The sequence below is a fragment of the Oncorhynchus clarkii genome, chromosome 4 (genome assembly GCF_045791955.1).
Source record: "Oncorhynchus clarkii lewisi isolate Uvic-CL-2024 chromosome 4, UVic_Ocla_1.0, whole genome shotgun sequence".
Taxonomy (NCBI): Eukaryota; Metazoa; Chordata; class Actinopteri; order Salmoniformes; family Salmonidae; genus Oncorhynchus; species Oncorhynchus clarkii.
Genome location: NC_092150.1, coordinates 15652674 through 15675228, shown reverse-complemented (window position 1 = coordinate 15675228; position 22555 = coordinate 15652674). Strand labels below are relative to the sequence as shown.

Here is a 22555-nt window from a genome sequence, read left to right as displayed (position 1 = left end):
CAGCACCCTAAGGGGCCACGATAGCCCACAGTGAGGCCCCAGCAGGGCCACCTGTCTGGTAGGCAGGCATTATGGAGGCCCATCAATGCCATATGAAAGCAGATACCAGAGAACAGGTGTGTGTGTGTGTGTGTGTGTGTGTGTGTGTGTGTGTGTGTGTGTGTGTGTGTGTGTGTGTGTGTGTGTGTGTGTGTGTGTGTGTGTGTGTGTGTGTGTGTGTGTGTGTGTGTGTGTGTGTGTGTGTGTGTGTGTGTGTGTGAGAGTGCGTGTGTGTGTGTGAGAGAGAGAGAGAGTGCGTGTGTGTGTGTGCGCCTGCATGTGTGTAGGAGAGGGACACAGACAGTGTCAGCAGCAGCTGATGCTAGACACTCCATCGAGAGTCCCTAAATAGTGGAGGGGAACAGTTGGGTTAGAGACAGTTGGTTTTCTTGCTACTGATTGTAGTAGTAGTTAGTGTTGAAGCATAATTCTAAATCCCCTCACCCAAGGGCTCCTTCAAAATATATAAATGTCACATAAAACCAGTGCAGGACAATGTGCTTCATGAAAAAGCAAGTAAAGGGGAATAAAAATGGCATACACCGTTCAGGAATATGTGTAACATAGTAATGTGTAAAGCAGGCCGCAGTAAGTACTGTCCTCAGGGAACCTGGCCTTTGACCCACTACAACTTAAAAAGAGGCCTCCCTCGCCCCAGCCTCCTTCTGCTGAGCACAGGATAATGGTTTTCCATGTAATCATTTACAAGAGGAACCGATACAGTGCATGAGCTTTGACCTCTGCTGTGGTTGGTATAGCTAGTTGCTACATCACCCCTGGGAGACAAATCACCAAGAGGTTAAAGGGTTAGTTTGGCCCTCTGTGACCTTCGCCCTCTGAGATTTCCTTCGGCCATATGTCTGGTGTTCGTCCTTCCCAGTAACCAGGGTAAGTTCAACAACAACAACAACAATCAGATCTCAAGATCCCTCTGCAATGTCCCACGCTGCTCTGCTTCATGTCCAGGCCAGGGCATGCAGGCCGGCCACAATAACCCCACCCAAGACTGGCCAAGTAAGCCAACAGCAGCTGCCGAGGAGAAGGAGGTGCAGGAGAAGGAGAGGTCTGGGGTAGTGTACACATGCTATGTAAAGAGGGCAGGGGACAGAGAGGCTGTCCGTTGCTTATCTAGGTTACAGCCAGGGGTGCAACTTTCACTGGGGACGTCTCCCCAGTTTTATCAATGGAATGTGATACAAAACGAGGCAACGGTGTGCTTTAGGACCATGCGGGTGGCTCAGAACGGTCGGATAGGCTTTTTTGAGTGTTTATCAGACTGGATTTAAATATATATATATATATATATATATATATATATACATATCTCAGTCAAGGGTTTTTCTTTATTTTTACTGTTATCTACATTGTAGAATAATAGTGAAGACATAAAAACTATGAAATAACACATATGGAATCACATGTTAACCAAAAAAATTGTTAAACAGATTCTTCAAAGTAGCCACCATTTGCCTTGATGACAGCGTTGCACACTCTTGGCATTATCTCAACCAGCTTCATGAGGTAGTCACCTGCAATGCATTTCAATTAACATGTGTTCCTTCTTAATGCGTTTGAGCCAATCAGTTGTGTTGTGACAAGGTAGGGATGGTGTAAGGAAGATAGCCCAATTGTATTAAATATATTATGTCCCCCCCCCACTTCTAAAACCAAAGTTGCGCCCCTGGTTACAGTATTGGGGACTTTTCCTCCAGACAGCCTGAGATTCCTGGCTGTAACTGGAAGGACTTCAGTGGTGTGGTGGGGTTTGGCCAGCCAGAACAGTATGTGAGGCTTGGAGGACAGCTGCAGCTAGGAGCTTCAGTGGAGTCAGAGACTGAGCAGGGCCAGAGAGGAGAGGAAGGGACAGGGAGCCATAGGCTAGGAGGAGGCATGGCGTTATGTCACACACAACACATTCTGATACAATAGCCAAGAAATATTTCGCTACATTTTATTTTATTTCGCTACACTCGCATTAACATCTGCTAACCATGTGTATGTGACAAATAAAAAATTTGATTTGAAATATACAAGGGTTATTCTGCAAGCTTTACCTCCATGTTTCCATGTCCCTCCCATTATGTAAAATTACTAAGAAGGCATAAGTATTGATGCATACAGGTTGCTGCCAACACATAACAGAGTGAATATTGAAGTACTTGTGGCCAATGGAGATAAGTCCACACACAGAAAGAGAGGAGTGTGTTCTATTTTTCTCATCATGCTGTGTGTTTGAGAACATGTTCATTCCTCCCTACAGCAGCCATCTTCTCTGGACCCCACTAAGCCAGGATTCAGGCCTGCTGAGGCTCCTAGGGACACAAAGATGCGAGAGACCCGCATGTATAAGAAAAGCCTTCTCTGAGTGCTGCAGATGTGTGTCATAAACCTCTACTATCTTTTGAAGTGCTGCCTGGTAGCCTGGGAAGGCCTCAGTTATAGCCTGAATCAGCTAGAGTCATTGGCTGCTTGATTGATCAAAGGAACACTCAAGTGTTTAAATGCAGTTTCAAGAAATGCTGATTTATTTTAATTGTGACACAAAACAGATTGGCTGTGGTGTTTAGGGGGGAAGAGAGAGAGTGGCATTTTAGTGTGCCTTGGCCCTTCTTCCTCTATGGATGTGCCAGATGTGAGGTAATTTATTTATTGGTGTCTCTAGCTCCGTTTATACCTGGTTCTAACATGCGTCCTTCGTCCTGACATTGTACTGATCTTGTACATTTCTACTTATAATATCTGATCACAATCTTACCCCAAAGCGTGTTTTAATCGTCTACACCTGTCAAAATTTGTGGGCACAATCAGAATGTGGATAAGATCAGAACAAAGGACATGTTAGCACCAGGTGTAAACAGGGCTTCTGTTTCATTATGTTCAACGCTTACTGGATTACTATGATTATGTTCCTTATCCTCATATATAGTCATGTATTTATTTATACATCTCAATCTTATTGAAATGTTATTTTTACTGTTCATTTTTTTTGTATTCCACAATCAACTTTCTATCTGGGACAATAATGTAACAACCATCATTACTACTACTACTCCTCCTACTACTACTACTACTATGACAACCACTACTATTACTATGACTACTACTACTATTACTGTGACTACTATTACTATTACAATGACTACAACTACTACTACCATTACTACTACTACTACTACTATAACTATGACTACTACTACTATTACTGTGACTACTACTACTATTACAATGACTACAACTACTACTACCATTACTATGACTACTACTACTACTATGACAACCACTACTATTACTATGACTACTACTACTACTATGACAACCACTACTATTACTATGACTACTACTACTAGTACTATGACTACTACTACTACTTCTACTACTACTATTACTACTACAACTACTACTACTACTACTACTACTACTTCTACTACTACTACTACTACTACTACTACTACTACTACTTCTACTACTACTACTACTACTACTACTACTACTTCTACTACTACTACTACTACTTCTACTACTACTACTACTATTACTATGACGACTACTACTACTACTATGACTACTACTACTACTATGACTACTACTACTACTATGACTAATATTACTACTACACGATGACTACTACTACTATTACTACTACTATGACTACTACTACTACTATGACTATTATTAATATTACTACTATGACCAATACTACTACTATGACTACTACTACTACTATGACTATTATTACTATTACTACTATGACCAATACTACTACTATGACTACTATTACTACTATGACTACTACTACTACTATGACTACTACTACTACTACTACTACTGTGACTTCTATTACTACTACAACTACTAATACTACTATGACTACTATTACTACTATGATTACTACTACTATGACTACTACTATGACTACTACTACTCCTCCTCCTTCTACTTCTACTATAAATATTATGACTATGACTACTACTACTACTATGACCACTACTACTACTATGCCTACTACTACTACTACTATGACTACTGCTACTATGACTACTCCTCCTTCCTACTACTACTAATATGACTACTACTACTACTATGACTACTACTACTACTATGACTACTACTCCTCCTTCCTACTACTACTATGACTAATATTACTAATATTACTACTACTTCTACTACTACTATGACTACTACTCCTCCTACTACTACTATTACTACTATGACTATTACTTCTCCTCCTACTACTACTACTACTGCTATGACTACTACTACTATGACTACTATTACTACTACTACTACTGCTGTATAATAGCATTTGACTGACAGGAATGATTGCCACATACACTTCTTTAGAATGTTGCTGCGTTTTGCATCATTGTGGTGAAGTGATGTCACACACCACCACACTCTGTCTCATCATCATGCCCAATAAACGACAGACCAGCTAAGCATGTCAACTCTGATTACATTTAACCTCTGTCATATTTATCTTCAACAAACAGCTGTATACAGCATAGTAATACACAGTGGTTGAACCTCTTATTGCTTCAGTAGCGTGGACATTTTTCAAAATGTGAACAGTACACCCTCCACCCACCCCACCTACTGCTGAACAAATAGTTCCTTTGACTACAACCTGTTGAAATATCTCTGCCCTGTATATGTACTGTAGAACAGCTGGTTGTATCAGGTGTGGTCCTTCTCTCTAGCAGTCATCTGCAGGTCTTCACCCCTGATGATATCCATGAGCTTTCAACTTCATTAGCTTTTAGCTCCCTCCAATCCCTGTCTGTCAGAACTCTGTTGCCTATCTGCACTTCACAGATGTTTGAGAGGCTCTCCTTTCCGGCCAACAGCATCTGAATGCATCCGTAAGACATTCCTGACGAGATTAGGCCAGGTACCACAGACAGACAGACATACTGGTCATGGGGTAGGAGGTATGTAGGAGAGGGCCTAACTTGTTTTCGCGTTCTATCTGAGAGTTTGAGCAGATTTGCGGCGATAACAGATAAAGGCTATTTGATGAAGCGGCAGGTGCGCTATTTTAATGAGCATTATGACCTACCCATTGCTCCCCCCAAAGCCAAACATGCCACAGACGCATCTGTACATCTACCATTTGATGCTATACAGCGTCTCATTTCTACATAGCATACATCCCTGTCTGCCTGCCCCTCTCTCTCTCTCGCTCTCCAATCACTCATTTCCAACAACTGATTTGTCATCATTGTGCTCTGTGTTTCAGAGAAAAGGGAACACACGCACGTGTTTGCAGGCGCTCTTCCTTCGTAGGAAATTGTGCCAGCGAAATGGGTTATGACGTTGGTTGTGGCCAGTTCAGGAAACATGGGGAGGAACCAGTGGTTTTATATTAAGTGCTGGGGTGGTTAACAGGAAAAGATAACCTGTTGATGTTGATATAGCTAGGAAGTGTGATTGTCTGTCTAGCTTGGTACATATAACACTGAGACAAAGACATTTTCTCAATTTCTGATACACTGGATGTCTGCTATTTACCCAACTTCATAGTTGTGGTGGTCAAAGTGAATAAGAATAAAGTTTTTAAAAATATGTGTTGTTTTGTGTGTGAATTTAAAACATTTCAGGAAGATAGCAAAGCTGAAAGTTAGGACTTACAAATTGACTATATTATTTGGCCTCCACAGCTCTGGGTATATGAAAGGTGGCAGCCAGTTGACAGCAGTTCAGATACAATATATTTGGACCCATCAGGTATGGCTCATTGGATGACTGTCTTTGTCTAAACTTAAAACCTTGTTTGTCAAACCACAGATAATAACAATGTAATAACAGTGTAAGCTACTTTTATGTTGAACATTTCCAGTCCAGCCTTTGGTTGGGCCTCTGGAGAATAGCCAGGATCAACTGCAAGGTCAAACTTACCATTTAGATGGATAGAAATGTATTATACAGAAATTATACAATTCCAATTATAAATTTATTGCTGGTAAGCTTTATAAAAAAAACAGGGGCTCCTGTTTTAAATGAACCAACCAATTAGTGTAATAAATGTTTTCCACCTATAACCCCACATTGAGCTTAACCAATATCCATGTCAATATGACTTAATGACACAAACCACCCCCAACGGTACTCTCAGTGTGGTATTCTCAAACTGCAGACACCACTTCCTTTTCCCCCTTCATCCACTCCAGTGTTTCAGCCGGCAGGCCCTTTGTCTGAATGGGAGCCCCAGACACAACAGTGCTGAGCGCCCGCACCTCACAATGGCCCTCTGCACAAAGCCAAACACACAGGGACAATGGGCCCAGCTCTGAGTGGGGGGTAAACAGCAGAGCTAAGGTTACCCACCTGCACACTTCAGAATGAATCAGGAGCCCCCTAAGAGCTGCTGCAGGTGTCTTCCTGTTGCATCCTGCTTCCTGGTGCTCGAAGGCTGTAGTGGGGTGAGGAGAGGAGGTTAGGCCTTCATGGTGCTCGAAGGCTGTAGTGGGATGAGGAGAGGAGGTTAGGCCTTCATGGTGCTCGAAGGCTGTAGTGGGGTGAGGAGAGGAGGTTAGGCCTTCATGGTGCTCGAAGGCTGTAGTGGGGTGAGGAAAGGAGGTTAGGCCTTCATGGTGCTCGAAGGCTGTAGTGGGATGAGGAGAGGAGGGAGCCCTTTACTAACTCAACACTAAATATTCTCTTTAAAAATACATGTGTGCGCGCATGCTCACACGCAAGACAAGGCCTGAGTAATTCCAGACTAATGGATTGAATTGACCCCTTCACAAAGTCAAGATTATAAATTGCCTTGGGATTGATCTGATGAAATTTGGTAGTGAAAGTGTGCATCTTAACAAATGCATGAAAAATGATGCAATAGATAATTAGTCAGAGAAAGACAAAATGTAATTCAGCAGTGAACATGTTTTTATGGCTCTGCTTTGGTGCTAATCTTTACAGTGTAAATATTAAATACCAAAAATAATAATAATAATTGCTGCTATAGAATTCCTATATGTTGCTGACCGCTATTTGTGTAGGCGAATATGTTGATAAAAACGTATAGTTGTACAAAATAGTAGGCCTATAAATTGTTGCAAACAACTCTCCAAATGAGGCTGGAATTGTATTTGAAGTAGCCCAGTAAAACGTGTGACAAAACATAATTCTGGTGTAAAAATTTGAATAAATATACACCATTGTGCCTTAATGATAAAAAAATTAGTAAATGATTTTTAGTTTCAACTCATTAGCAAATATACTAAAACATAAGGCAAGTGAACAATCTACATCAAAATATTGTTTGCATAGCTTTGATTATTAAGAAATCAATAAAATGAAACTATGTCATAGTTGTTTTATTAAAAATGCTCATTACAGTATCAGGGATATATTTCTACATCCTTTTTTTCTATAATTAATTCAAACTACAGTTAAATCATCTATATGCATGCAATTACAGTATTTGTTGGATGTAGGCTACACTAGCGCATTCTCTGTGACCAAATATAACAACATTCATGCAGTGACTAACCTTATATAATTTCAACTGTGGACCTGTGGGGAGTTTTTTTTCACCGCTAGAAACATTGCAGTTCAAACCTTCCATAAGACATAATGTAACTGGCTGCAACAGTGGTGTGCTTTACTTAGCCATAACCGGATTGGAGGAGCCAAACGTCAATCACCAGGCATTTTTCAAAATGCTTCACGATTTCATCATATTGGGAGTGCCACTGCGTAGACGGCGGCATATTTGGTCAACAGTGCTATAGTGGATTAACACAGGCTAAACTATTTTAAAATTGACTGATTTTGCAACCATAGAAGCAATAACATCGTTTGTATTTACCGGACCCTAGTACGTGCTACTTCAAGCTTGAAACATGCGTAATGTGCCAAATGGTACCGAATGCGCACGGGTTAGTTCCAGTTTGTCCGCGAGCCGAAGAGGATACACCACATTGATATAAAAAAATGACATCAATTACTGAAATACTGTATCTACTCCTAACTGCTGTGAAAAGCACTAGAACTACAAAAATAACTGTTTCTAAAGAGTTAAATCTCTTCATGCCTTTATTCCAGGATGATAATGTATAAACTCCCAACCTAAAAGCAGTGGGTATGAAGAGAACCGAGGTATGACAATCTCATCAATCTATTAAACTGAAATTTAAGGCCGTTTTGCCTGGAGTCCTGAGAGGCATTTTTACTTGTGATTCACCAGTGGGCTATATAGGAACATACCTCATATGCGATTCCTCCCGCCCCATGAGAGCACATGCAGGTTCTGTGCAACTTATAGTATGAAACATCAAGTTATGAAGGCCACGGATATGGATTATGTATTAGCTTAATCGAAATACATTAAAATCGTTATGCTGTATACTTGCTGAGAGAAAGAGTGTGACCGTGTGCAGGCTGAAGAGGTTCCTTTTAACAGTGCAAACATGACCAACAAATCACATAACGATTTATCTTCTGTTTTAATTGATTGCAATACATCTTAATCACACATTGAAAAATGCACATCAAATATTTTAAATCAGGCTCAGGTTGCAACCTTTTTCGATAAAATAAAAACTACCAAAAATATGCTTACAAAAAAATATATGTAAATGCCACTTTGGATAACCTTGATCAAAACCCCATTTTATTCTACATAAAAAAGCTTGACATAAATAAGTTAGTATAATTTCTCAGTGTTTTTACAGAGTTATGTACACTTAATAGATTTACACGGGCAGTGACTACTTTGAGACAATTCTTAGCCTCTGAACAAAGGCTGATTGAAACTGGGCGAAATTAAAGTTATTTTAGAAACTACACTTGCATGATCTGCACTAACAATGTCTGGGAGAAGGGGGAGATTAACAAATTAAATGATCTTTCTGTATCAAACAGGAGTACAATGCCAAGGCAACCTGATGGTGAAAGCGTCGACAGACGTATTGAAGCAACCATGTATTTGGTATTGTAGGACATTTCAAACATAAAAAGGCCTAACTGTTTAAAAAAATATTAAGAACCGTTAAACACGAGTATGAAGTTGATTAATACTACCAGTACAGTTAACAGATATTTTATCCTTCAGCAAATTAGTACCCTATACCACTTCAGAAAAATAAATTAGCTACACTTTTTTTTTTTTTTTTTAAATGGTGAAGAGGAAGACTTGTAAAAAAATAAAAAAAATAAAAAGATTCCAGAATTTAAGTGACCGACATAGGCCTATAGATCTTCAACAAAATACAATAAATATTGGCTGACTTCACATATTACTTTTTTAGTCATAACAGAAATGTATCATTATTTGAGGCATTGTTTCCGTGGGGTGGCTGAGAACCCACGTTGTGTGACACTTAAATGACCCAAAATACAAGGCTACACATTATGTACCATCAATCTCTCCCTACATACAGATGACCTATGAGGATACTTCGATGAGGAACAATTACTTAATCCAATCATTTTTTAAATGGATCAGGATTTATAAACAGCATTTAGGAAACAAAACTACACCGCAATTCTTCAAGTCAAATTCATGCCTTTTACATAGTTTTTTCCCCCTCCCCAATCATAATGTTTTATGTGCTACATATGAAAATAAATATATACACAGGTAGTTAAAAAAAGAAAAAAAAGAGCAAAAAAGGAAATAAAACCTAATTGCACACTGCTACATCGACTGCTTTTAGAGGCAGTAACTTTATGAGTGCCAGAACTTTAGTGTTTATATTCAGTGCTTGCACAGCGTCCCCATCCTTGGGGAGAATTGATATGTTTCCTTTTCTTTGTAGTTCCTCTTCAAAATCACCGAACACTTAGGTTTCCATGACAAAAAGGGGAAATACATTTTCAGCTCTGCAGAGAGAAATAAAAACAAAGTTGTGAGACCAATGCTAATTTACACCAGTAAACATGACCACATACAAATGCATCAAAACCATTCCTGGCCATTTCTTTTTGCAGACAAACATAGATGTGGCAACATGTAATAGCTTTGACATGACAAAACAATGCTAAGAACAGGCTAATGCTAGTCAAAGACACCCTACTGACTCATTCAAAGCAGCAGAATACTTTCATTTTCAAAATTATAAATTCTATCCATAGCTACACATACACACTTCATTGCAAGTTAGAGTAAACATTTAGGCCTATTCAAAAACGTGCAAACTGTGCTTTCATTCACTAGAACGGCCAGATGTTTTGATAGGGGACTAGCGTGCATAGTGCACTGCTGAGGAGACCGGCCCCTTCTCCCTCTCACGAGGGCAGTGGTTGCTGACGTGTTACTATAGTGTTGTTCTGAGGACTTGTTTACAGTTTCGTCGGAAAATGAACCTCACCGTGGCAGTGGTTGTAGTAATGTCGCCTATATTTTGTGTAGCCTTTTGGACTTTAACCCTTTACTAGACCGCACTGAACGTCACAACGATATAGTTAAGCACACATTTCGAGCTTCAATAAAACAAATAGCTACTTAGTTGGCAATTGCGCATAGGTTACAAGGTGGGAAAATCACAACTGCTCAACACGTTATTTAAACAGCACGTCTGAAATGCTTACAAGAATACCAACGTGATGTGTTCAGCTTCACCGAACCTAACAGTTTACAAACTGCTTTATGTAGGCAATAAAAAAATATATTGGGTTATTTGGGAAAATAAGTCCACACCAGAATAACATATCTCACTAAAGTCAGACAAAAGTAGCAGACAACTATCTCACCTTTGTCATCTTCACGTTTGAGTCCTGGGACTGGCTTTCCTGGGTGTGTATTCTAAGCCTGGGCAAGGAGTAACTTCATTCGAACTACTGTGTGACCTTTTATTTTGGGACGAGGGGTCTGGAAGAGAAAGACAATTTTAATAAGAATATAGGTTCAAATGTTATTCTCGAAAATGAAATATTGTGAATAGTCCACTCTACGTCATTTAAATGAGTAAGACAATTTAGGCTGTTATATTCCTCTATCTATAGTGATTTGCCTTATCAGGTCTTATCTTTACAACTTGACTTGCTTACTGAAAACATTAATGAAAACGATTAGAATGGTTGTATCGCTTTTCTTTAGAATAACTGATAAGTGGGCACATCTATTAGGTAACTAGGCCTACAGTCTTCTACAATTTTACGTCGAGTCTGGCTGATACAAATTACATAGCTGAATAGGCCAGCACGTCAAACTGTAGGCAGAAAGACAAAGTAGCCAGACTGATGATTATCTATAATTTACATAATTCATAAAGGCGTAGGCCTACATTCATGGCAGGCTGATCTTTTTCTCCGCCCGGTGCACTGCTCTTTACTCTCCATTTGGCTCTCTGACCTCTCCGTGTTGTCGGAGGGCTGCCGGGGAGTCATCATCACACAACTATGATTCCCATTTAGATCCATAGTGTTATTCCCAGAGGGGCAAACGTCTTTCACTGATCGTTGCGTTCTGGTGTAGAAATTTGGAATGTCTTTACAATCCATTAATTCCCATTTGAATCTCCCGTTCGATAGAGGTGTGTGGCTTGAAAAATCGAAGTTCCACTTCGCTGAGGCCGCCGCTTCCATCTCTTGCAAATGTCCCTTTAAATCCCGCCTTAACTCTTCGCGATCCGGCGAGCCGAAAATGATTCTGCAGGCTGACGGTTTGGGGTGATCCGCCAACCGAGCATCCGTCCTTTCCAACGTCGGGCTCCCATTTGAAAGTCGAACATCTGACATTTTCGGAGAATCAATTAACGTCCAAATAGAACACTTAAAAATTCGTATTTCCTCCTTTCTCACCGCGATCCAAAACAAGCGTAAAACGAATGATCAACACTTTTATGCCATGCATAGGTCTGGATAGAAACGGTAATTTCCAATATGGCAATGCGAGCTAAAGTAGTCAGATCATCAAAACAATGTGCAGTAACTGAAGCCACTCCTGTCAATTTATTCTCGTAGTAAGAGAGAAGAAATAACAGACAAACCTTTTCAGTACCCAATATGGCGATTGAGGGGAGGCTGACTGGGGAAAAAACTGATTGACACAGAGAACTATTTAAAACGAAGAAGGGAATTCATTGGTTAAAAAAACGTAAGCCCGCCCAATTCTCTTAAGGCGATCATATCATGCACGTTACAAAGGCTTTGCAACATTGTCACATTTCTATACATGTTACTTTGTAACGGCTATAGCCATAATCACTATAGGTATCTACCATTTTAGCTATGGATGTAAATAAAATAAAGGGCCATTATAAGGAAACTTAGTGTATGCATTATTCATTTGTTTATGTTGAGAAAATATTTTAATATCAGTGGTCTCGATCTTCATGTCATAGTTTTTTTGCACCAAAATAGAACAATAAATATAGAGAGGGAAATCTAATTTTATTTGAAAATTATAGTCGTTTTTCAATAAATGTGGAATTGTAATACCACCTTAATGATTTGAAACATTTGAAAATACACAAGCCAGTGTGAAGCATTTTGTCGTTGGAGTAGGTTGTCATTGTCATGAATCTGTCAACCATTTAAAAGGCTAATAAAATCTTAACATTTTCATTATTTTGCATGGTGGTGACCAGTTTTTTCTCTCTATGATACAGATGTGAATATTGACTTATCTGAGCTCAGTCAAGGTCACCAGTGTACACCCCAGCAAAAGGAGGGATGGTATTAAGAGTAGTGGCAAGCATTTCTCATTGGGAAAACAAAATTTTCTGCAGGATAACGCAATTAGACAATTTACAATTTATTATCAAACATCAATTAATAACTACTTAAATTATAACTCATTGGCCATTTGCAATAGAACGACTACAGTAAGAGTGAATCATTTTTTATAAATGTGACAACACTACACATCTTGTCCACCTGTTTTTAATTACCTATTGCTTTTGCCCGTTTTAAAATGTCAAAATATTCATCTATTTTAGCTGTAAGATATTTTGCAATTTAAATTTAATTCCTGGATGTAACTAGGGTCTTATGAATCAAGCTTTGGTACAGGGTGTCTGAATGAGCTTTTACTCAGTTCTGATTTAAAGGGAAGACTGCACTGACCCCTTGTTGTGAAATTAGGTATTAGGCAAATCGGTTATCTAATATCTAACGATCACAAAAATAAAACCGTTTACATACACAGTACGTAACATACAACTAACAAGACAAAAGCCTTTCACCAAATATATGTTATATATTACAGCATCATTGAATCCACACACATATAGTGCACTAAATCCTCTCCTAGATATCAGCAGGGATATATTGAAACAATACAGGTCTATTTCCAATATCCAGCTCTCTTCACCTAAGTCTACCAGTTTGCTGTCCTACCTCCAGTACACAAACAGTGCATATAAGTGATATGGTCCGAGCTCCACTCACAGATTGAGCCACCTGATGACATGGAAGTTATTTTTTCCCACTCTGAGGAGAGACAGTACATTGGTCAGGATGTGCTGGCCGGGGATGAGTACCTGTTCTGGGTTGTCTGTCTTACTGTGGTTGATCCATACAGTTCCTTCTGAAACCATGCGATACCTGCAGCACAACACAGAGACAACCCATCACAGAGACAACATAAAAACATCACAACACAGAGACAACACAACACAGAGACAACATCACAGAGACAACATCACAGAGACAACATCACAGAGACAGCACAACACAGAGACAACATCACAGAGACAACATCACAGAGACAGCACAACACAGAAAAACAGTTAACACATTTTGATACGTTACGGCCTTATTCAAAAATGTATTAAATAAAAAAAATCCTCAATCTACACACAATACCCCATAATGACAAAGCGAAATCAGTTTTTTAGAAAATGTTACTAATTTTTCAAAATAATAAACATAATTTATTTAACCTTTATAGGCAAGTCAGTTAAGAACAAATTATTATTTTCAATGACAGCCTAGGAACAGTGGGTTAACTGCCTAGTTCAGGGGCAGAATGACAGAGTTTTACCTTGTCAGCTCAGGGATTAGATCTTGCAACCTTTCGGTTACTAGTCCAACACTCAGACCACTAGGCTACCTGCTGCCCGAAATAATAATAATAAAAGTCTGACATAAGTATTCAGACCCTTCGCTATGAGACTCGAAATTGAGCTCAGGTGCATCCTGTTTCCATTGATCATCCTTGAGATGTTTCTACAACTTGATTGGAGTCCACCTGTGATAAATTCAATTGATTGGACATGATTTGGAAAGGCACACAACTGTCTATATAAAGGTCCCACAGTTGACAGTTCAAAAACCAAGCCATGAGGTTGACGGAATTGTGCGAAGAGGTCCTAGACAGGATTGTGTCGAGGCACAGATCTGGGGAAGGGTACCAAAAAACAATTCTGCAGCAAGAACACAGTGCCTCCATCATTCTTAAATGGAAGAAGTTTGTAACCACCAAGACTCTTCCTAGAGCTGGCTGCCTGGCCAAACTGAGCAATCGGGGGAGAAAGGCCTTGGTCAGGGAGGTGACCAAGAACCCGATGGTCACTGACAGAGCTCCAGAGTTTCTCTGTGGAGATGGGAGAACCTTCCAGAAGGACAACCATATCTGCAGCACTCCACTAATCAGATATTTATGGTTGAGTGGCCAGACAGAAGCCATTCCTCAGTAAAAGGCACATGACTGCCCGCTTGGAGTTTGCCAAAAGGCACCTAAAGGACTCTCAGACCATGAGAAAAAAGATTGAACTCTTTGGCCTGAATGCCAAGTGTCACATCTGGAGGAAACCTGGCACCATCCCTACGGTGAAGCATGGTGGCAGCATCATGCTGTGGGGATGTTTTTCAGCGGGAGGGACTGGGAGACTAGTCAGGATCGAGGGAACGATGAATGGGGGAAAGTACAGACAGATTCTTGATGAAATCCTGCTTCAGAGCTCTCAGAACCTCATATTGATGAGGGGGGGAAAAACAATTGAATCAATTTTAGAATAAGGCTGTAATGTAACAAAATGTGGTAAAAGTGAAGGGGTCTGAATACTTTGCGAATGCACTGTATGTTTTAAAGTCAAGACAGATTTGAGAGAGAAGAGAGGGAATGAAAGAAACAAACATGGAAAGCAATAAAGAGAGAAATTAGGGGAAAGGAGAAATATAGTGTGAAAAAGCCAATGGGGTGGAAGTGGTGAAATATAGTGAGTGACCCTCCGTGTGAGGTAGTTATGTCAGGGATGATAAGGAACAGAGGAATATAAAGGGAGAGCCCTACCCTTTGGGCCCCTGAGGGATGTCCTCTGCCCTGCGGCAGGCATCCAGTATTGTGGGCCCTGGCTCCAGCAGCAACTCATGGAATGGGGCATCTCTGAAGAGCTCCTGCAGCTCAGCATCACTTATCAGCTCCAGGGCCTGAAGGTTACTGTGGTACCGGGCATTGGTGCACCTGGAGAGAAATACACACACACACAACATTACTAATTGTACCAGGCGACACCTCATTAATGACACCCAAATGACATATGCACAGTCTTTCTCTGACTAATTATCTATTGCATCATTTTTCACGCATTTGTCAAGATGCACACTTTCACTACCAAATTTCATCAGATCAATTCCAAGGCAATTTATAATCTTGACTTTGTGAAGGGGTCAATTCAATCCATTAGTCTGAAGTTACTTAGGCCTTATCTTTTTGTGAGCACGCACGCACACACACACACACACAGACACAGAGCACCTTATGCCCTCATTGCCGTGTTACAGTTTGGTGACTTCGGCGGCGAGAGGTTTGTGTGCGGCCCGTTTGCCTGGTTCCTGTCTCTGCTGCTCCATCCCCCACTCCACCTCGGCCAGGGGTAGGAAGGTGAACAGCTTCAGATACCTGCAGGCAGCACAACCAACCCCAACTCAGTCTCCAACATCACCATGGATAGGCTAAACTCAGGTACTAATATCAGGTCCCGTGTTCACAAAGTGTCTCATAGTAGGTTTGCCGCGCACATTACAAAGAAAAATAACCTAAAACGCTCCCCTTCTCTGTCATAAACAATGACAGGACGGTGTGTGGCAAGCAAAATGTGTTTACCTGTGCATGCATGCTGACCGAAGTGCTTGCAACGCCAGGATTGTGGGTTCGATTCCCATGTGGGACCAGTATTAAAGAGTATGAAAATGCACGCACTCTATTGTAAGTGGCTCTGTATAAGAGAGTCTGCTAAATGACGTGAAAGAGGATATACATTTTTTCAGCAGTGCTGGGCTCTCAGGTAAATAATACTCTCTGGGCTCTAAAGTCAGGTAAATAATCATTTCTGGACTCTGAAGTCAGGTAAATAATACTTTCTGGGCTCTAAAGTCAGGTAAATAATACTTTCTGGGCTCTCAATGTAAATAATAATTTCTGGGCTCTAAAGTCAGGTAAATAATACTTTCTGGGCTCTAAAGTCAGGTAAATAATACTTTCTGGGCTCTAAAGTCAGGTAAATAATACTTTCTGGGCTCTAAAGTCAGGTAAATAATACCTTCTGGGCTCTACAGACAGGTAAATAATACCTTCTGGGCTCTAAAGTCAGGTAAATAATAATTTCTGGGCTCTAAAGTCAGGTAAATAATACCTTCTAGGCTCTAAAGTCAGGTAAATAATAATTTCTGGGCTCTAAAGTCAGGTAAATAATACTTTCTGGGCTCTAAAGTCGGGTAAATAATACTTTCTGGGCTCTAAAGTCAGGCAAATAATACTTTCTGGGCTCTAAAGTCAGGTAAATAATACTTTCTGGGCTCTAAAGTCAGGTAAATAATACCTTCTGGACTCTAAAGTCAGGTAAATAATACTCTCTGGGCTCTAAAGTCAGGTAAATAATACTTTCCGGGCTCTAAAGTCAGGTAAATAATACTTTCTGGGCTCTAAAGTCAGGCAAATAATACTTTCTGGGCTCTGAAGTCAGGTAAATAATACTTTCTGGGCTCTAAAGTCAGGTAAATAATACCTTCTGGGCTCTAAAGTCAGGTAAATAATACTTTCTGGGCTCTAAAGTCAGGTAAATAATACCTTCTGGACTCTAAAGTCAGGTAAATAATACTCTCTGGGCTCTAAAGTCAGGTAAATAATAATTTCTGGCCTTAAAGTCAGGTAAATAATACCTTCTGGGCTCTAAAGTCAGGTAAATAATACTTTCCGGGCTCTGAAGTCAGGTAAATAATACTTTCTGGGCTCTAAAGTCAGGTAAATAATACCTTCTGGGCTCTAAAGTCAGGTAAATAATACTTTCTGGGCTCTGAAGTCAGGTAAATAATACTTTCTGGGCTCTAAAGTCAGGTAAATAATACTTTCTGGGCTCTAAAGTCAGGTAAATAATACATTCTGGGCTCTGAAGTCAGGTAAATAATACTTTCTTGTGGATAATTTGTCACCAAATTCGACCCACTGAAGAACACAGACAAACTGGTAGACTGTAATGTAATTCTATTGAACAGTCTGGCTTGTTAAGGAAACTTTCCACTACTTAGTTTCAGGCTGTACACCAGAAAATTATATCACAGTCTGATTTATCAGCCTAAGAGGTGTGCGGATCGATTTGGCCTTTTAAATCATAGAGGGGGAGAGCTGATCCTAGATCAGCGGCAGGTATCCTCGAGGTTAGAGCATTGGACCAGTAACAGAAAGGTCGCTGGTTCGAATACCGGAGCCAAAAAAATCTAACGCTATGTCCTTAAGCAAAGCACTTAATCCTGCAGGGAATCTGATTTCATTGGTCCTCAACTCGCGGAAAAGTAATTTCATTCAGGTTAAGCGGAGTTAGCCTGCCCCGGAGCAGGTTAGTTCTAAAGGATTTGTTGCCATAGATATTTTGCTGGCTAAAAGGTGAGTCACTTTCTTATGACCGGATATCCCGAATTGTACTCAGAGTGTACCAAAGTTACCTCGCTAACTCCTCAAATCTAGGACACCCCTATGTTTAGTTCTAAATAGAAGGCTCTGATAAGCAGGACCAGTTCCACTGGATTCTCCAGCAGGGTTTCCATGTCTGCATGTTTCCCGCTAAATGTGGCTTCTTTAATTAAAAAAGATGTTGCGGGTCAAAATGTATTAGTTGCATTTTTTTGGGCTACTTCGAAATTGCACCGCAGCTGCCATGGCATTTCTCTTAAAAAAACATGATTGATTTCACTGTGACCTGCTGCTGCAGACTATCAGGCAGTGAGGCAGGCAGCTGAGTGAGTGGTGGGGAGGGCCGGAAAGATGTGAGTTGAGAGTGTTGCAGGCCACAGGCAGCTGAGTGAGTGGTGGGGAGGGCCGGAAGGATGTGAGTTATTGTTGCAGGCCACAGGCAGCTGAGTGAGTGGTGGGGAGGGCCGGAAGGATGTGAGTTGAGAGTGTTGCAGGCCACAGGCAGCTGAGTGAGTGGTGGGGAGGGCCGGAAGGATGTGAGTTGAGAGTGTTGCAGGCCACAGGCAGCTGAGTGAGTGGTGGGGAGGGCCGGAAGGATGTGAGTTGAGAGTGTTGCAGACCACAGGCAGCTGAGTGAGTGGTGGGGAGGGCCGGAAGGATGCAAGTTTAGTGTTGCAGGCCACAGGCAGCTGAGTGAGTGGTGGGGAGGGCCGGAAGGATGTGAGTTTAGTGTTGCAGGCCACAGGCAGCTGAGTGAGTGGTGGGGAGGGCCGGAAGGGTGTGATTTTTGTGTTGCAGGCCACAGGCAGCACGCACACACGTAATGACAAGTGATGTGAGAACAACTCACAGCACTAGCTAGCTACATACCGTGCCTTGCGAAAGTATTCGGCCCCCTTGAACTTTGCGACCTTTTGCCACATTTCAGGCTTCAAACATAAAGATATAAAACTGTATTTTTTTGTGAAGAATCAACAACAAGTGGGACACAATCATGAAGTGGAACGACATTTATTGGATATTTCAAACTTTTTTAACAAATCAAAAACTGAAAAATTGGGCGTGCAAAATTATTCAGCCCCTTTACTTTCAGTGCAGCAAACTCTCTCCAGAAGTTCAGTGAGGATCTCTGAATGATCCAATGTTGACCTAAATGACTAATGATGATAAATACAATCCACCTGTGTGTAATCAAGTCTCCGTATAAATGCACCTGCACTGTGATAGTCTCAGAGGTCCGTTAAAAGCGCAGAGAGCATCATGAAGAACAAGGAACACACCAGGCAGGTCCGAGATACTGTTGTGAAGAAGTTTAAAGCCGGATTTGGATACAAAAATATTTCCCAAGCTTTAAACATCCCAAGGAGCACTGTGCAAGAGATACTATTGAAATGGAAGGAGTATCAGACCACTGCAAATCTACCAAGACCTGGCCGTCCCTCTAAACTTTCAGCTCATACAAGGAGAAGACTGATCAGAGATGCAGCCAAGAGGCCCATGATCACTCTGGATGAACTGCAGAGATCTACAGCTGAGGTGGGAGACTCTGTCCATAGGACAACAATCAGTCGTATATTGCACAAATCTGGCCTTTATGGAAGAGTGGCAAGAAGAAAGCCATTTCTTAAAGATATCCATAAAAAGTGTTGTTTAAAGTTTGCCACAAGCCACCTGGGAGACACACCAAACATGTGGAAGAAGGTGCTCTGGTCAGATGAAACCAAAATTGAACTTTTTGGCAACAATGCAAAACGTTATGTTTGGCGTAAAAGCAACACAGCTGAACACACCATCCCCACTGTCAAACATGGTGGTGGCAGCATCATGGTTTGGGCCTGCTTTTCTTCAGCAGGGACAGGGAAGATGGTTAAAATTGATGGGAAGATGGATGGAGCCAAATACAGGACCATTCTGGAAGAAAACCTGATGGAGTCTGCAAAAGACCTGAGACTGGGACGGAGATTTGTCTTCCAACAAGACAATGATCCAAAACATAAAGCAAAATCTACAATGGAATGGTACAAAAATAAACATATCCAGGTGTTAGAATGGCCAAGTCAAAGTCCAGACCTGAATCCAATCGAGAATCTGTGGAAAGAACTGAAAACTGCTGTTCACAAATGCTCTCCATCCAACCTCACTGAGCTCGAGCTGTTTTGCAAGGAGGAATGGGAAAAAATTTCAGTCACTCGATGTGCAAAACAGATAGACATACCCCAAGCGACTTACAGCTGTAATCGCAGCAAAAGGTGGCGCTACAAAGTATTAACTTAAGGGGGCTGAATAATTTTGCACGGCCAATTTTTCAGTTTTGATTTGTTAAAAAAGTTTGAAATATCCAATAAATGTCGTTCCACTTCATGATTGTGTCCCACTTGTTGTTGATTCTTCACAAAAAAATACAGTTTTATATCTTTATGTTTGAAGCCTGAAATGTGGCAAAAGGTCGCAAAGTTCAAGGGGGCCGAATCCTTTCGCAAGGCACTGTACTTCTCCCTCATGTGGCAACTACTCTCTTCCTATGAACATTTTGAGGGGGCTAATTTTAAGGCCTTTTATGTGGGTTTTGAGTGGTCATTGTCCTGACATTCTAGCTCGTCATGGGCCGCCTGGCAACCCTGCTCTCCAGCCACCTACCATTCTACACTGCTGACAGGCTGCCTGAGGAAGAACTGACAAAGGACAAACGGAGACGTCTTGACCCTGTTCACCCACACTGCCTGCCGTCTCCCCCAGTTTGTTCAACACAGAGCTGGCCACCAGTGGGAGGGTCAGCCCATACACCTCCTGGTTGGTTAATGTTGAGGCAAGTATGTGCATGTTTATTATATTCATTTGTGTTTTTATTATTATTATTATTGTTGTAGGTTATTAATGGGCATGATGCGTCACTTTAGTGTCTGATGCATCCTTAGATGCTTGGCTACAATATCCGGAATCAATGTGATAATTGGTCAATATATTTTGAAATGTGTGTCCCCCCAATGAATGACGCAACATTACTTGTGTATGAACTTGTGCCCAGACATCTGGTTGCCCAGCTGGTCTGTCCCTCCCAGCTGGTTCAGGTGGTAGGAGTCATAGGCTTGAAACAGCTGGTAAGAGAACTCAGTAAGGCTCATGCCTTCTGCACTCTTCAACCTGGACTGGACACGGCATGCCTACTGAGCAGATTCCCCATTCGGAAATGTCTGCCAACTTTTGCCAGAAAAGAAACCATTCCAGTCTTTGTACAAAGTTAACTTGTTCAATACGGTTACAGTGCCAAACATCTTAGAGTCGTTGTGGAAAAGTCAGTTCATGGTTGGTGAAGATTAGCTGCACGCGCTCTCTCGCTTGGGTCTCCTACCAGTGCTGTTGCACCACCGATTAGAGCGACGCCAGTGTGTCCTGCGCTTTGAAAATTCAGTAACCCGATGATGGCGAGTAAATTGCCCACATGAAGGCTGTCTGCCGTGGGTTCGAATCCGCAGTACTCGGTCTAGCAACAAGACTGCAGTAGCTAAGGAAGTTGATCTTGGGCTGATTTTTCAGGGAAACCATCCTTCAAAATGCCCCGTTTATTTAGAGATAATATAAATCCACTCTGGGCTGTTGCAGAGCGATGAAACCTGTATCTTAACGTTACACATGGGAGTGTGTTTATCAAAAATAATACAATAATCATGCCGAGATGTACAAGCAAAACATCTTGATAGACGTCGCCATAACGGAAACTGTGCGACACACTGGACAGGAAGATGAAATACGGGACTGATGTATGACGGTAAGAATATAGCGCCATCTAGTGTATTGTGTAAATTTACCATACATTGCCTGTTCCTCCTGACCTGTGACCTTTTTCTTATCATTTGGGATTTTAATGTCACCTCATCCTCTTATTATCCTTTTAAGTTGACGATTAAAAAAAAATGTTTTGGTTACCTATTGTGAGGATGAATCTCCCGAATTTACATCTGGTGTAACTTGGAAAGTGGGAATAATGATAAAATCCAAAGAAAGTAAAGTCATACCCTTACCTGCTTAGTACTGGATTCACTTTTTGGTGTTTATAACGATATAAAATGCATGCTGACAATGTAGCTGACCAATGTATATAGAGAGTGAGAATAATTAAATTTGATTACGGGGGCTAGAAGTGGCTAAGCACCCCCATAACGAATCCGGGCCTGCCATAAGAATTGAAATATTCAAGTTATGAAACTACCAAGACAATGTAACACAACGTACACTATACAGTTGAAGTCGTAAGTTTACACACACTTAGGTTGGAGTCATTAAAACTTGTTTTTCCCCTCCACAAATATTTTCTAAACAAACTATTTTATTTTAATTTTAATTTCACCTTTACTTAACCAGGTAGGCCAGCTGAGAACAAGTTCTCATTTACAACTGCGACCTGGCCAATATAAAGCAAAGCAGTGCGACACAAACAACAACACAGAGTTACACATGGAATAAACAAACGTACAATCAATAACACAATAGAAAAGTCTATATACAGTGTGTGGAAATTAAGTAAGATTAGGGAGGTAAGGCAAAAAATAGGCCATGTGGTTAAATAACTACAATTTATCAATTAAATACTGGAGTGATAGATGTGCAGACGATGAATGTGCAAGTAGAGATACTGGGGTGCAAAGGAGCAAAAAAACAAAACAATATGGGGATGAGGTAGTTGGGTGGGCTATTTACATATGGGCTATGTACAGGTGCAAT

General features: G+C 40.9%; 2 protein-coding genes and 1 pseudogene across 2 annotated transcripts in view; 1 reads left to right on the top strand and 2 right to left on the bottom strand.

The window, feature by feature from the left end:
• Positions 1–2404, top strand: part of LOC139407504 (potassium voltage-gated channel subfamily KQT member 1-like) — a 340305-nt gene extending 337901 nt beyond the window's left edge. The window contains exons 20-22 of the mRNA XM_071151296.1: positions 920–1102; positions 1731–1824; positions 2300–2404. Coding sequence (XP_071007397.1) covers positions 920–1102; positions 1731–1824; positions 2300–2404 — 382 coding nt within the window. The remainder of the gene's footprint in view (positions 1–919; positions 1103–1730; positions 1825–2299) is intronic.
• Positions 2405–8467: 6063 nt separating this feature from the next.
• Positions 8468–11990, bottom strand: LOC139406499 (cyclin-dependent kinase inhibitor 1B-like). Its single transcript, XM_071149151.1, has 3 exons — positions 11268–11990; positions 10735–10852; positions 8468–9864 (listed from the first exon to the last, which is right to left on the bottom strand). Exons 1-2 carry the CDS (start codon positions 11719–11721, stop codon positions 10746–10748), a joined length of 561 nt encoding a protein of 186 aa, XP_071005252.1. The 5' UTR covers positions 11722–11990; the 3' UTR covers positions 8468–9864; positions 10735–10745.
• A 1282-nt stretch (positions 11991–13272) lies between these two features.
• LOC139406500 (tyrosine--tRNA ligase, mitochondrial-like) lies at positions 13273–21509 on the bottom strand (annotated as a pseudogene).
• Between the last annotated feature and the right edge of the window lie 1046 nt (positions 21510–22555).